This window comes from Alosa sapidissima, chromosome 19, assembly GCF_018492685.1.
Source record: "Alosa sapidissima isolate fAloSap1 chromosome 19, fAloSap1.pri, whole genome shotgun sequence".
In the NCBI taxonomy this organism is placed as follows: domain Eukaryota; kingdom Metazoa; phylum Chordata; class Actinopteri; order Clupeiformes; family Clupeidae; genus Alosa; species Alosa sapidissima.
The window spans coordinates 6,272,694-6,286,669 of NC_055975.1; the positions used below are offsets into that span (position 1 = coordinate 6,272,694).

General features: G+C 45.1%; 1 protein-coding gene across 5 annotated transcripts; it reads right to left on the reverse strand.

Annotated features, from left to right (window-relative positions):
- Positions 1 to 684: 684 nt before the first annotated feature.
- On the reverse strand, positions 685 to 13,976 carry srrm1 (serine/arginine repetitive matrix 1). Of its 5 annotated transcripts, none has more exons than XM_042072055.1 (17): positions 13,825 to 13,976; positions 12,581 to 12,670; positions 10,601 to 10,723; positions 8,217 to 8,387; positions 7,998 to 8,086; positions 7,553 to 7,762; positions 7,116 to 7,310; positions 6,838 to 6,957; positions 6,251 to 6,513; positions 5,506 to 5,586; positions 5,010 to 5,096; positions 4,555 to 4,699; positions 3,571 to 3,663; positions 2,803 to 3,291; positions 2,450 to 2,636; positions 1,990 to 2,199; positions 685 to 1,496 (listed from the first exon to the last, which is right to left on the reverse strand). In XM_042072055.1, the coding sequence occupies exons 1-17, from the start codon at positions 13,843 to 13,845 to the stop codon at positions 1,485 to 1,487; spliced, it is 2,586 nt and encodes an 861-aa protein (XP_041927989.1). In that variant the 5' UTR covers positions 13,846 to 13,976; the 3' UTR covers positions 685 to 1,484. The 5 variants fall into 5 exon arrangements, with proteins under 5 accessions (XP_041927989.1, XP_041927986.1, XP_041927987.1 ...); XM_042072052.1 differs by having other exon boundaries at positions 685 to 1,503; XM_042072053.1 differs by lacking the exon at positions 5,010 to 5,096 and having other exon boundaries at positions 685 to 1,503.

A 13,976-nucleotide genomic window follows, 5' to 3' on the forward strand; every position in this document is an offset into this window, starting at 1 on the left:
TAATTCAGCTGGCTGGCGTCATCCCTTGGGACCCTGTTCTCTAATGCTGGCCCTAGCAACCGTACACAAAGATGTGCCGCAGCCCCTGCCAGCCTCAGGCAGTATATTGGAGCAGGTGCTACAAAACAAAACCTTGGATTAGAGGCATTTATTGATAGCTGAGGTACTACATTCACGTTTACATAATGATTTGCATTACTATACTTAGCTTGAGGTGTACTTAAGTGGTTATAAGCATAGCCTTTGGACAGAAAAACAATGCTTACTGTAGATGTTATAGAAAAAAGCAACACACCCAATATGAGGATGGTGATGTCTGCTGGTCTAGTGCCCAAAAACCTGGTGATAGTCTGTATTAGCACAGCGTGGGCCTTAATAATGAATTATGAAAATGATATTTGGCTCACCTATGCACTGTAGATTTTTTTTAGGAATTAATCACACAACTGAAAGCATTCATTTTTGGCCATTCATGTTAAGTCTTATTTGACAGAATATATTCCCCAAAAATGGATGTACGTAAGGCCAGAGAGACAAGGCAAAATTAACTTTGATTCAATATGCACTGCATAAGTCAGTGGGTCCTCCCATCAAAGGTTGAGCAGCTAGCCCCATAGACAGAGGCATGCATCAATCTAGTAAACCAGACAAAAGGTCATCTTCTAAAGAATCAGGCGAGCCGAGTAAAGGTTTTCTCTTTTTAATGTGACTTTTTCAAAGTCAGAATTTACATTACATTTCAAACAACTTAAAAAGTTACCAAAAAAAGAAGAGGGCAAAAAAATAAATCCCACTCATACCAATGATTCTGTTTTGTTCTGTGGAAATACGACCTCAGCACAGTGGGGCCAAAACTGGTCCCCAAAAGACTGCGACTGAAGGGCGAGGTGGCAGCTTTGATCTGCATCACTGGATTATTTTCTCTTTTTTGGTTTACCGTCAGCTTCATGCACACAGGAGGTTAGACACTCAGTGCTTCTGCACATGCAATCACAGAACATCCCCCCACCACCTGTACTCTGCTAACCTGCACGAGGTATACACAAACCAAATTCTCTACTTTCCTTTACTTGTCATGTATAAAACAAAGATACAGGAATGGAGGGAGCAAAGAGACTTGAACAAACCATAACAATTCGGTTACATGTACAGTGTCTTATGGGGCAGGGCAAAGGGAAATTAAAACAGTAATGGGGGCCATGCTGTAACAAAAAGCAGCTCGACTCCCCACTCGGTAGAAGTCCTGTTTCACTGTGTACCCAACGCATTAAAAATAAACTTAGAGCATCAACAATTTGTACATTCTAAAGCTGAACCAACATCAAACTTAACTGAAAAAAGAAAATCACAGGGCGAGAAAGGAAGAAATCGAGAGGGAAGTTTGGAGGCTGTTTCTCAGGAGGGTGGTGGGGACATCTGTGCCTTCCTCATGGAGCGCAGGGCCTTTTCACGTAGTTGTCTCTCCAAGTCATCCAGACTGTCGTCTACTTCACTGTCTGATTCCTTAAGAGAAAGGCAGCATTAAAAATTATACCTCCACTCAAGGTCACATTACTCTAATGTGATCTTCGCTACCACATTGAACAGACCTATTTGATGTGGCTGTGATGGTATTTATTCCCTGGTCCTCAAAGGAGAAGAGTTTGTGTTTGAGTGGGTAAAAATACTTCAGAATACAGAATTATGGGTAAAAGTAACTTCTTTATAGAAACGATCTTGAAAACCAAGATGTCATGTAGCAAAGCTTCAAGAAAGGAACATGACTTTCTGAGGAAAAGTACATTAGATCAAGATCCTACTGACAGACACTCAAAAAATACACCATTAGGATTGACCGCAATCAAGCACAATAACAGTTTCATAATCTGACAGTACTCTTTTGCTTTTCTAACATGAACATCATAACTTTCACAACACTATAACACAGCATCATCCCCAACTCTCTGGATGGCTTTACTAGAGTGAGCAGGTCAGATAAGAGGGCGTCACCTTTTTCGGGGACGAGTCGCCATCTCCCTCACCCTCCTGCTCAGCTAAGGCTGGTCCATCTTCAGTCTCGGCCTCGGGCACGGGCTCTGCCTCTGCCACGGCACCCTTCTCCTTCTTGTGTTTCTTGTGCTTCTTGTGCTTCTTCTCCTTCTTGTGTTTCTTCTCCTTCTTCTTCTTCTTTTTCTTCCCACCAGCCTCAGCGTCGGACGTCTACAGAGCGCACACACACACACACACACAAATCAATTAGTGGGCCAACTTTGCAGACAACATCTTCCAATCATGACCAGTCTCAGGTACCTTAAACTCTTTCATTTAGACCAACTGGACAAGAAAAAAGAATCAATATGCATAACAACCTTTGTGAGCGGATTTGCATGTGCTTATTATAATATTGCTTAGGATCTACACATGGCCTGCATTACATAGCCTGCACCAGGTCAGGGGAAGTTTGCTGTACCTTGTTAGGAGAGGGACTGGCAGAGGCGCTGCTGGCCTTCTTGGCGGGGGGAGGAGGTGATCCGCTGACCGAGCGGGACGGAGAGGGTGATGCGGAGCCAGGAGCCGGCCGCTTTAGAGGCGGAGGGTGTGAGGGAGGTGACCGAGAGCGAGAGGACACCCTTCTCATCGGCTGGGGGCTCTGAGAACTAGAGTGAGCAGAGACAAGAGAGAGAGGACATTACACGCATGTTAAAAATACACACTTGGTCATTTATGAATGAACATTAACCAGAAAAGAATCCAGCTCAAAGCAAGCCCTGACATTCAAACAGAAAAAGTTCTACCAGAGGACCAGTAGATGGTTTTCTGTACCTTTGGGTCTTGCGTGGCTCTGGGGTGCGGGAGACCCTGCGGATGGGGCGGTTGTTGTGAGAGGGGGACTGCTGGCTCTGGCCACGGGCCTGCTGCGGTGAGCCGGAGTGGGGGAAGCGGCCCTGGGGGCTGGCTGACCCCCGCGACGGGTGCGGATGGCCTCGGCCGGCGGGAGAGGGAGAGAGCCGGGAGTCTCTAGGGGGTCGGGACGCGCTGGGCGGTGAGCTTCTACGCTGGCGCTGTGGGGGCGACATGGAGGAGGGGGGCGTGCGCCTCTTCTGGCCGGGGCTGCTGCGGCGCCTGGGGGAGCGTGAGCCGGGCCGGCGCTTGGCCCCCGGGGAAGGAGACGCCCGGCGTCTGGGTGGCGGGGAGCCCGAGGGCCGGCGCTTCTGCTGCACGGGAGACGGGCTGTAGCGCCGCTGGATGGCAGGAGAGTAGCGGCGGGGGGACGGGGAGCGTCTGCGTGGAGGTGGAGGAGGAGAGGGAGACCTGAGGGGAGGACGCATGAAAAAAAAAAAAAAAAGACCTTTACACACAGCAGCAATAAGGGCTGACCATAAAAAAAAAAACAGTGTGTGAGTATGCCTGGGGCCCGTTATCACAAACTGAACAAACAGTATCAAATTACTTAAGACATAGCGCACAATGTTTAGTTAAATGAGGAAGGAATCAATCACATTATTTGCTCATATAAACAAGCAAAAACGATACATGAGGTCATGCAAAAGATGAATAAGGAGAGCCATGAGGCTGAGCTGAGGGCTTCACCTGCGTCTGGGAGGAGGAGAGGGTGACCGGCGGCGTCTGGGGGGAGAAGGGGAGCGGTGGCGCCGCGCTCCTGCCAAGGGACTTCGTCTTTTCCTAGAAAGCACAAAGATAGGTAAATAAAAAAAACCTTCAGGAACACCTTCAGATTGCAAAATCCCATTTTAAGCCATCCTTACACCAGAAGACTTTGAAAAGAATTGGAAAAGAGATTTGGAAAAGATATTTGAAAGACAAGTCTCAGACCCTCTAACGCTTAAAGACAAGTCATGTTTTTAAGTCACAGACTATGATTTTGCAAGGGATCTTGCAGGGTCACTATTTACAAGACTGCAACTAGATTGCTTTCAATCATTGTGCACTAGATATGAACAGGAACTCAAACGATAGCTTAATCATATCAGTCATATTTTTGTGTTTCTGCAGCATTGTTTCATGTGTGACATCCCTTACCGTTATAGACTTTTTCTGTCACCTGGAATATTGGTTTGGTCGCACTAGAAAGACTGATTCAGACTGACTTAAACCGCTAAGATTGGCACCTTACACTAAACACTCTAGTTGACGGGAGTGCGTCGTGACTCCAGTACTCATTTAGTCGCTGACTGAAATCGCTCAAATCGTATGGTGTAAAGGGCCGTTCACACCAGGAATGATAACTAGAACGATAACCATAACTATAAATGCGTCCACACTGACCAACGATAAGCAAATTCTCTCGTGTTAATGAATGTGATGGCTAAAATGTGATTGTTCTGATTGGCTGTTAGCTTTTTATTGTTCTCAAAATAGCTCTGAGAGTGATCCCCTACGATATCGTTCTTCATGTCGTTATCCATATAGTTTATGTGTGAACGTCATCATTCATATTAACGAAAACTATATATATTTTTATTAATTATTTTTTTTTTTTATATAGTTTTTGTTCTTGGTGTGAACGGCCCTTAAGGCTGGCATTAGAAACAGTAGTAGCGTGAAGGCACTTACCTGGGAGAGGCATCTCTGTGTCGTCTTCTTGGGGAGGTGGGTGAAGGACTCCGTCGCCTCCAGACCTCGCCGTTCCTGGCCGGAGGTCCTCGCACTGGCCGTCTGGAACCTTCGTCCTCAGAGGAGGAGGAGGACCCTGAATCTGCTGCTCACACAAACAAAACACACACAAAAGAGAGTCCACGCATGTTAGTAGGCATGGAGCAAGGGGAGTGTCTGCTGAGAGAAACACCTAGATGAAGGGTTAAACGCACAACACGTCCACATCGTCCAGTACGAGACGAGGGGGCAGGGTGGGGGGGGGGGGGGGCGACACAGACACAGGCTGGTTAGAGAAGAGGAGAGAAGGCCAGGTTGGGGAGAGGGTTAAAAGAGAGGAGAGAAGAGAGGAGAGAGAGAGGGAGTGAGGAGAGGAGAGCAGAGGTGGAAAAACACAAATAAAAAGGGGTGACAACCTGAAGACGACTGCTGATTCTGCCTGCGATACTGACGTCGCTGCTGCACAGAATCGGCTGTGGCCCCCTTCCCACCTTTATCCTCCTCTGAAATGCAAAGCAGTGAGCCGTCTTTTTCAGTGCCCAGGAACACACACACACACCTGTGTGCACACAGACCCACTCACACACCAGGTGCAACCCCCCCCCAGTGAACCCCACACAGCTTGACTGGAGATGTAAAAATGGCAGGTGAAAGGGCAGATGGTTGATTTTATTCTTGGATAGCAAAAAAAAAAAAAACTACATTAAAGTCAAAAACAGGACATGGGGCTATGACTGCTTGCTCACTCAGAAACATACTTGTGCTGAAACAAACTGAAGGCAGGGGTGAGGGCATTACAAATACACATGACTAAAAGAAACAGCCATGAGAAGCCGCTTTGGCTTCTATTTTGGATTCTATTCAACCCCCATTGGGCCTCAAAAGCACATATTATGAGAAAAACACACTTACCAGACTCAGATAGGTCAGAGCGCCTGTGTTTGGGGACTGGGGATGGGGATTTGTTCCTTCCAGGTGGTTTTCGTTTTGCACCTGACACAAAAACAGAACACACTGGAGACTTAAGGGGGATACAGGATCACATCATCTACCAAAGAGAACTTCACTTCCACACTTAACCATTGGAGGACATTGCTCAGCCATGGCTGTAGACACTCACTAATAATTCTAAAAACATCACAACGGCTCTGGGCTCCCGACAGAAAACTAGAATGTCATCAACACGATAACCTGGGTGTTGATAGCTCTTGTCAGATTCCTTCCTTACTGCTACCCGAGTCTCTCTGCAGAGTCATGCCTGTGCGTTACGTGATCTCACTGGGTCAGCCGGGCAGTCTAGGCACCCACGTAACCCGAGAGGAGACGCAGGGCAGCTCAAGCGTGACGGATCACTTTGCAAAAAAGCTTTCAGATGCGACATTCCTTCATCCTCCCTAATGCATTGGGTTAACAGGGGACGCAGAGAATAGGACTACAAGACGATGTAACACAAGATGGCCGTGAGAGCAAGATACTGCTTCTGGGCAGAGGAAGGAGAACCAAGTTAGGAGGCCTAACACAGAGCCACAGCAAGTGGCAAATCTGCAGAAGCATGGAAGTAGCAAAGAGAAGCAAAGAATAATAATGGGGGGAATGAGAGAAAAAACAGGTTGAAATGGAGGGAAGAGAGAGAGGCAGTGGGAGAACCGCTCTGTACCTGAGAACTTGCCGGGGGACCCGGAGCTGGCGCGACCCTTCCTGGCGTGGGGGGAGGCCGAGCGCCTGTTCTTGCCCGGGGAGCCCGCGCCGTCTGGGCCTGGGGAAGGGCGGACTCGCCTGCGAGACGGGCTGACGGAGGGCTCGCCCGGCCGAGGCAGCTTGCGGGGAGGCGTGTTGGACGAGCGCTTGGTGTGCTTCTTGTGGGGCGAGCGGGAGGAGGAGGAAGAGCTGCCTGAGGAGGATCCAGAGGGGGAGCGTCGCCTGGAGGCACATAAAGACAAACATATGAACCCAAGAACCACTCCACACCAACCCTGTTAATTAGGATGCATAGGGACATACAAATGCCAAGATATGGGTGTATTGTGCACTGAGAAGTTGCCTCTCTGGCTAGGTGGAGCACTTCACTCGAGAGCAAACGAAAACTTTCGCATCTCCAATCTGAACAACCTCGGAGATACTGAAAATACTTGTGTCCACTCTTAATGAGCATGACTAAGATTACCGCTGTTTCAACCATCGTCTCAATGCAAAATAAATGTACTTTCAGACTGTTAAGTTAAGCGTGCACAGAAACAGACTCACTTGCGCACTGGAGATCTGCTGCGTCTGTGTCTGGGGCCAGGAGGGGGGCGTCTAGGGGGGCTTCTGCGGCGCGGGGACATGCGTCTGCGGGGGCTGGACCTCCGACGGGGAGAGTAGGACCTGGACAACACCAACAAACACATCCAATGGCAATAAGCTCCAAGAACACATTTTAGGTACCCACAGAAATGCAACAGGGTTCAAACGGTCTCTTCATTTGCAAGGCAAATGCAAAAATGACAACAGAGAATCAAAAGAACAACAAAACTGAGGCTGACCTGGAGCGAGACCTGTGTCGTCTCCGGGAACGGGAGCGTGTGCGTGAGCGATGCCGTGGTCGGTCCCTCCGGCCGTCCTTCTCGCGCTCGCGAGGTCGTTCCTTGGGACGCTCCTCCTTCTTGAGCGCTGGCTCTGGGGAAGGCTCTTTGACCTCGGTGATTGAGTCTGGATTCACCACCTCTTTCACAGCATCACTGAGGAGATGGAGGAAAAACAAAACAAGCTGTGAACCATGACCCTGCATAGTGAAACCTAGCTGCATTATAGCACAGGTTCATCCACACACTGAAGTGCTGTGTTTCTGCCATCACTAGTCATACTGCTACAAGTGCAGAGGAACTCAAACCTGGCTTTATAGCATTACAAGAGATTACACTGTAGGTTCTGTTTTGTATGTAAAGCAGGTTTATTGTAATACATCTGTTGCCTTGGTTACCTGGTGGAGGAAGCTTCCTGGATGAGGAGCGGTGGCTTGGAGGCCTCTGATTGGTCAGGCTCGGGCTGTGGCTCCTCTGGGGCTTTGGGTGGAGAGACTGGGAGCGACACTAGAGGGCTGGGCTTGCGGCGGGGTGAGCGAGAGGGGCTGCGCTTGCGCTCTTTCCTGGGAGGAGAGCGCCTCCTAGGGGACGGGGAGCGGGACTTCCTCCTGCAAAGGGAGTAAGGAGTACTTTTCAAAATGCTGCCATACATTACAAAAAGCATAGACTACTTCCAGTTCTAGGCATGTATAACTACCCCTGCATTTTGACAATTTACATTGTTTAGCATATAGCATAAAACGTATACATACATATATACTGTATATATAGCTTCTACATAACAACCCAAACAAATATTGCTGACACTGAACTGTCCAGGCTCTTAAGGCTGGTGGTGCTCACCTTCTGGGGCTTTTGGACTGAGCTCTCTCTTTGTTTTCCTTCTTATCTTCATCCATCCTCTTCAGAGACGCCAGTTTCTCCTGCTCAATCTGTGGGACACATTTTCAAACTTCCATCAACAAGTTATCACACACTGACTGAAGAATCACGTCCCTACATACCTTGTTTAGGTCTCTACTAAAAACACCATAAACAATCGGCCAATCAAAATGCACGGACCTGTCTCTGTTTGATCTCCTCTTTCTTCTGTTCGAGGAAAGCCGTGGGGATTCCGGCAATGTTCTCCTGGGCACTCAGCAGCAGCGGCCAGAGGTCCTTCATGAACTCGCGGGCGTTCTTACCATTCAGGAACCCCGTCAGGTTGATCTGCATCATTTTACTGTCCGGGTTCTGCAACACACACACAGCCGGGGGAGAAGAGAGAGGGGAGACGGCACACCAGTCAATACAGAGAGGGAACCGGCTAGGTGGAGGGGGTGGGTTCTGTCAACCACATCCCTGTTTACCTCTACAGCTTACTCAAGCTGTAACTTGCTCTTTTAGCTACTACAATATATTGTCCATGGGGTCTAGAATGACTAAAAAGGGAGATTTAGCTTTAGGATTTAGTAGTAAACTGAGTTCTTGGTGCCTTAGTATATAACCTTCATTGACCACTAAGTCAGTCTCTAGCCTAGATACCACCCCCTTGGTTGTCATTTTGTCATTGAGGCCTAAAACCATGGCATGGCTAGCTGAGAGGAGATATAGATAGAGATAGATACTTTATTGATCCCCAAGGGGAAACATAACTTGAGAATAAAACAGGCCAGCCTTTATGCATGCACTAGCACTTACTGACCTCCCCTATGGCAAACAGCTGGACCCGTTTCAAAAAATGCGATAGAAAACCCCTTGCCCTCCAGACCACAATGGGGGATGGTGTCCATTTTTAAGACCCAATTACCTAAATATATGCTATGCTATACAAGTCAAATATCCATTGTCTCCCCCACAATAAACTCCATTGGGTTTTTTTTTAAACAAAAAATAAAAAAAAATAAACAAATAGCCACAGAACAGAGTGCATCAAAAACCCCACAAAGAAAGTACAGTCCCGGTGTCTTCAGAGTGTCCCGCGGGATCTGGGGGGGGGCACGGAGCGCTCGCCACTCCTGCAGAAAGAGAGGCTCCCTTGGCTTGCTTCCGCCTCCCTACTGCTTGAGACTCAACCACCTTGAGTTTAATGTTATATCATTTATCTAAATTGCAAGAGACGAACAAGCAATAATGAGTACACAAGGCATGTAAAAAGGGGTTTATTTCAAACAACTAAGTTAAGAATTAAGAAAAAAAAGTGTTGTCTTCCCAACCCCCAAATGAGGATCCAAAAGGCTGACCCTTTACATTTGTTATTATGTTAATTTACCAAAAGAAAGTTTAGGATCCTATCTCTAAACCCCATACAATAAACCGGCTTGTAGTCCAAAGATGATATAACCTAAAACATCTTGCCACATTTATCTTCCAGTAAAACAATAGGAGAATGATACCTTACTGCACCAGCCACACCTTCTGAAAACTTAAGCCAATACTTTTGCGTCACAAAACAAACATTGGCTCTTTATATGTTGCATCCATCTCATCACGTCAGATCTCTAAAGAGGTGGGTGATGCAGATGGACACTGCATAGCATTCCAAATGGCGCTCTCTTAGAATATAGGGGGCCATGAAACAATCACGAGAAGCCAGGTACAATCAGCTATGCAGTTACTGAGCAACTCAGCAGTTTTCAGCCAATACAGGAGCACAGTAATTTCACATATCGATGTATTACTAGGGACTGGGGACTACCAGACTATAAACTTACAGTGCAGTAAAGCACTGGATACATCTCAGCCAAATAACTGGTGCAACCATGACATCCAAGACTATGGTAAGAACACATTTAAATGGTTCTGGCAGTGAGGATGGTTACACATTGGATGCTGCCTGTAAGACTCTAAGACAGGTAAATCTTAAGAGTTTTGCAGTGAACTAAGAATGACAATGCATGATGTTAACTGTTTGGATTGAACAGTATAATTATCTTAAAAAAAAAAAAAAAAAAAACTATACTACTGAAATTAGCATGTCTGTCCATATTTTTCTAGACCTGGCATGACGCCAACCCCTGCTCATAACTCACCTCAAAAACCAAACTTCATCATCAAGGAAGAGTTGGATTCAGTGAGACTTTGGGCTCAGGAGAGATCTAATTAGGTGTTGGTGCTATACTTCTGATGCAAGGTATAACATCCATATTGGTTCAGGCCTTTTAAATCATAAATCACATCATCATTAGAAAACTGCTGTTCAACAATGGCATCTTTTTTCATCATTATTGCAACAATCCTGTTTCATTGGATGAACTACAAATAACTTTACCCGCAGCTATTCCACACACAAGGCACCAACTGTAGCAGATTTCTTGTTGGATATAAATATGTCTCAAGTCAATGCTACTCAAATGTTAGCTTCATCTACCATAGTTATGTCACCCACCCAAAGACCATAAGGACACAAACAGCCTTATATCTATTAAGCAAAGACACAATGGGGACATATTAAGAGGGGCCATTACCTTTTCTTCCAACTGGTTGAAAATGAACTCTATGACGACATCGTCCTCGAACCCCAGGATCTCTGTAACTCGCTGTGTGATCCAAGGTTTGATGACTTCCAGGTTGACTTTGGTCATGTCCACCTGATGGAACGAAAGCAGTAATGTGTTAAAAGGTCCCACATTACGTAAATGTCATAATTGCAGGGTTCTCACTACGTCAAATGTAAAATTCCATGACTTTTCCCTGACATAAAACTGATTTTCCATGACCTACTGTACAATGAATGATGCAATATATCTAAATATTTCAGAACAGCTGCGTAGCTTTCAAGAATCTTACTTTTTTAGAGCAGCAGAAGAATAAATGGGCATTAAATTAAAAGTTGGGCTAACCCAGCGTTTCTCAAACGGTGGGTCGCGGAGACATGCCAGGTGGGGCGCGAACTGACGTGAAAACAAGAGTTTATTTATTTTTGTATCTGTAGCCTAGGCAGCACCCGGTGCGCAATGGACACACTGTGTTATTCATAGAGAAGCGCTTGTGTCAAGGCAGCTTATAGTCCCGACCTGAATGAGATTTTGAACAAGGTTGTGAGGTGAATTTCATCAAGAGCCAGCCCTTAAAAGCGCGTCTGTTCCCTGCACTTTGCGAGGAGATGGGAGCTGACCACACAGCTGTAGCCTACTGTTTCACAGCAAGGCAAGGTGGCTTTCCCAAAGTAAAGCTCCGTGTCGCCTCTTGGAGGAAGAGCGCATACGAATCTGCAAGCACGTTCACTAATGAAAATTTCTTGATGAAGCGGTCCTATCTTAGCGATATATTTGGAAAGCTCAATGAGTTAAATCTCCAGTTACAAGGCAAAGACAAGCACCTACTTCACCTAGCAGATAAGATTACTGCATTCACCAAAAAACTTGAGGTATGGGACAGGCGCCTCGATTACAACAGTATTAATGCTTTTGAGAATCTGAGTGAAATCGCTGAAACGTCTGATTCGGGAGCCACTCTTGTGATCCCATGTAATAAACAGTAGGCCTACATCACATCCCTGCAAAGTTTATTTCAAAAATATTTCCCAACCAGCAGTGCTAAGTATGACTGGATTATTGATCCATTTAATGCAGCATGTTGGTAGGCTATTTCATTGAATATATTGTACAATGCTGTAAAATATTGGCCTGTGCTTGCCAATATGTTGCTGGAAAACAGAAATATGTGTGTTTAATTTACAGTGGCACATTATGTATTTATTTACATTATATCTGCAGCACCAACTGATTTTAACTCTGCTGAAGAGGACATATTTAGAACTTGTCGTAATTTCAATAAATTTGACAATTTTAAGCTTGATGCACTTTCTTAGAGCGATGATGGACAGGTGGGGCTCAAAAATGCCCCCTTGATCAAAGTGGGGAATGAAAGAAAAAGTTTGAGAACCACTGGGCTAACCACAACTACTCAAGCAAGCCATAAAGCTAATAAGCTATACACCAATTCTGCATGGACATATATTTGTATTAATGTATTTTGGCAAGTCAATTTTAAACCGCTACAACAAAATTCCCCAATTTTTCATGACATTGACCCAAAAATATTCCCTGACTTTCCATGTCTGGAATAGACTTTCCTAAATTCCATAACCTGGCAGGGAACCCTGTAATTGTGACCTTTAATTGTGGCTGTACACAATTGTGTGGCCTCTGTAGCACACGACTATGTTTTTGCTTAGGAATGCTCATATAATTTAAGTTTGTTCAGAAAAATATTAAAGTGTCATAATAACAAACCATGTCTTCTGGTTTAAACCCATGTTTTTCCATCGTTATTTACACTATAACTAATACCATGTTCAAATATTTGGAAGTACCTTACATCCCTAACTGTAGTATGCCCCAACCCTTGTTTACGTACTATCCTATGTTCGGTGTACATAGCTGTGGGCTAAAAGCCTAATAAAGTATCACTTGAAAACGTTGCATCAAGAATAATGTGCAAACCTTCTTTTCCAGACATTCTGCAAACTTCAGCTGTTTCAGTAATTTCTTCTGTTTATTGCTGAAGCGATTATCTTGCTCTGCACTGGTGCCCTGAGGAGAAAAAACAAATGTCATGGATCACCATATCATATCAACAGTTGACAAAAAGAAAATTGTGTTAACATATCATCTGAAATGCTGTCTAACGTAAGCAATCCAAAACCTTCGATTAATCGGCTTAGTTTGCCAACAATTTATTTAACCAGCTGGCTAGGTTTAAAATCAACAAGATAATTCCCGTCAGTCATGGATTCAGTTTGAGGCGACATGAACCAATCGTAAAAGGCAGGACAGTTCCATCACGGAATGTTTAAGTTAACATTGAGTGCATTAACGTTAACAGACAGCAAGACATCTCACTGCCATGCCATTCAGTTGTACAAGTCTACAGGATAGTAACGACCTTCCGCATAACTACTATGGCGATGGTTAAAACAACAAGACAGATATATTTGTGATATACCGTAGAGTTAACGCTCTTTTGAGATGTCAGTGTTTCTGCTGCCGGTGTAAAGTTAGCCAGAGAACGAGTTAACGGAAACGTCAACATTAGCATATCAGACAAACTCTCTACAACAAAGTCGACTTCTTTTTAACTACTATTTACTTAATAACAATCAAATCATCAAAATCCATGTTTATCGGTTCACACGTTAAAACAAAATCCTGGTATCCAACTAAAGTGCCAGGCAACGTTTCACGTTAGTGCAAAGGGCTACTTCGTGGCTAATCTTAGCTAGTTTGCATGTGTTATTGGCTAACTTCAACCAATGTTAGCTTTAGCTAGCTAATGTCATTGAACTAGATGCATGTACATGCGCTTCGATGGCTGATTTGGATACAACGCCATTCGACAATACCGTTGATTTCGATGCTTCAGGTCTCATTTCTTAACTTATTTAACACATTGTACATCATAAACTACTTTATTAATTTAGAACCAATATATAGATGATATGCCATGCCAGATAAATAGTTAGCCTATTACGTTTAGCTACCTAACGTTAACTGATTTCGTACTTAGCAGACACGGCCGCCATCTTTGAGCGTGCTAGCATAGCAAAACTGCTTGCACTGGAATGGCGCCTGAAATTACTCTTGCGTAGGTGATAACATATCATAGATTACAATTAAACATGCCTGCCGATTCTCGTCTTTAATCACAGCCGCGAATTACGACTTAAAGTTAAACAGACATTACTTACGCGGAAAAAACCCGCGTCCATCTTATCCAACAGTTCTTTGCACGGGTGTGGAGAAGATGTGATTCAAATAGCCACAATGCAACGCGGTCGAAATCTAGTTCCGCAAAAAGGTGATGGGGGCGTGGTAACAAATATTGTGTGCATAATAGTAT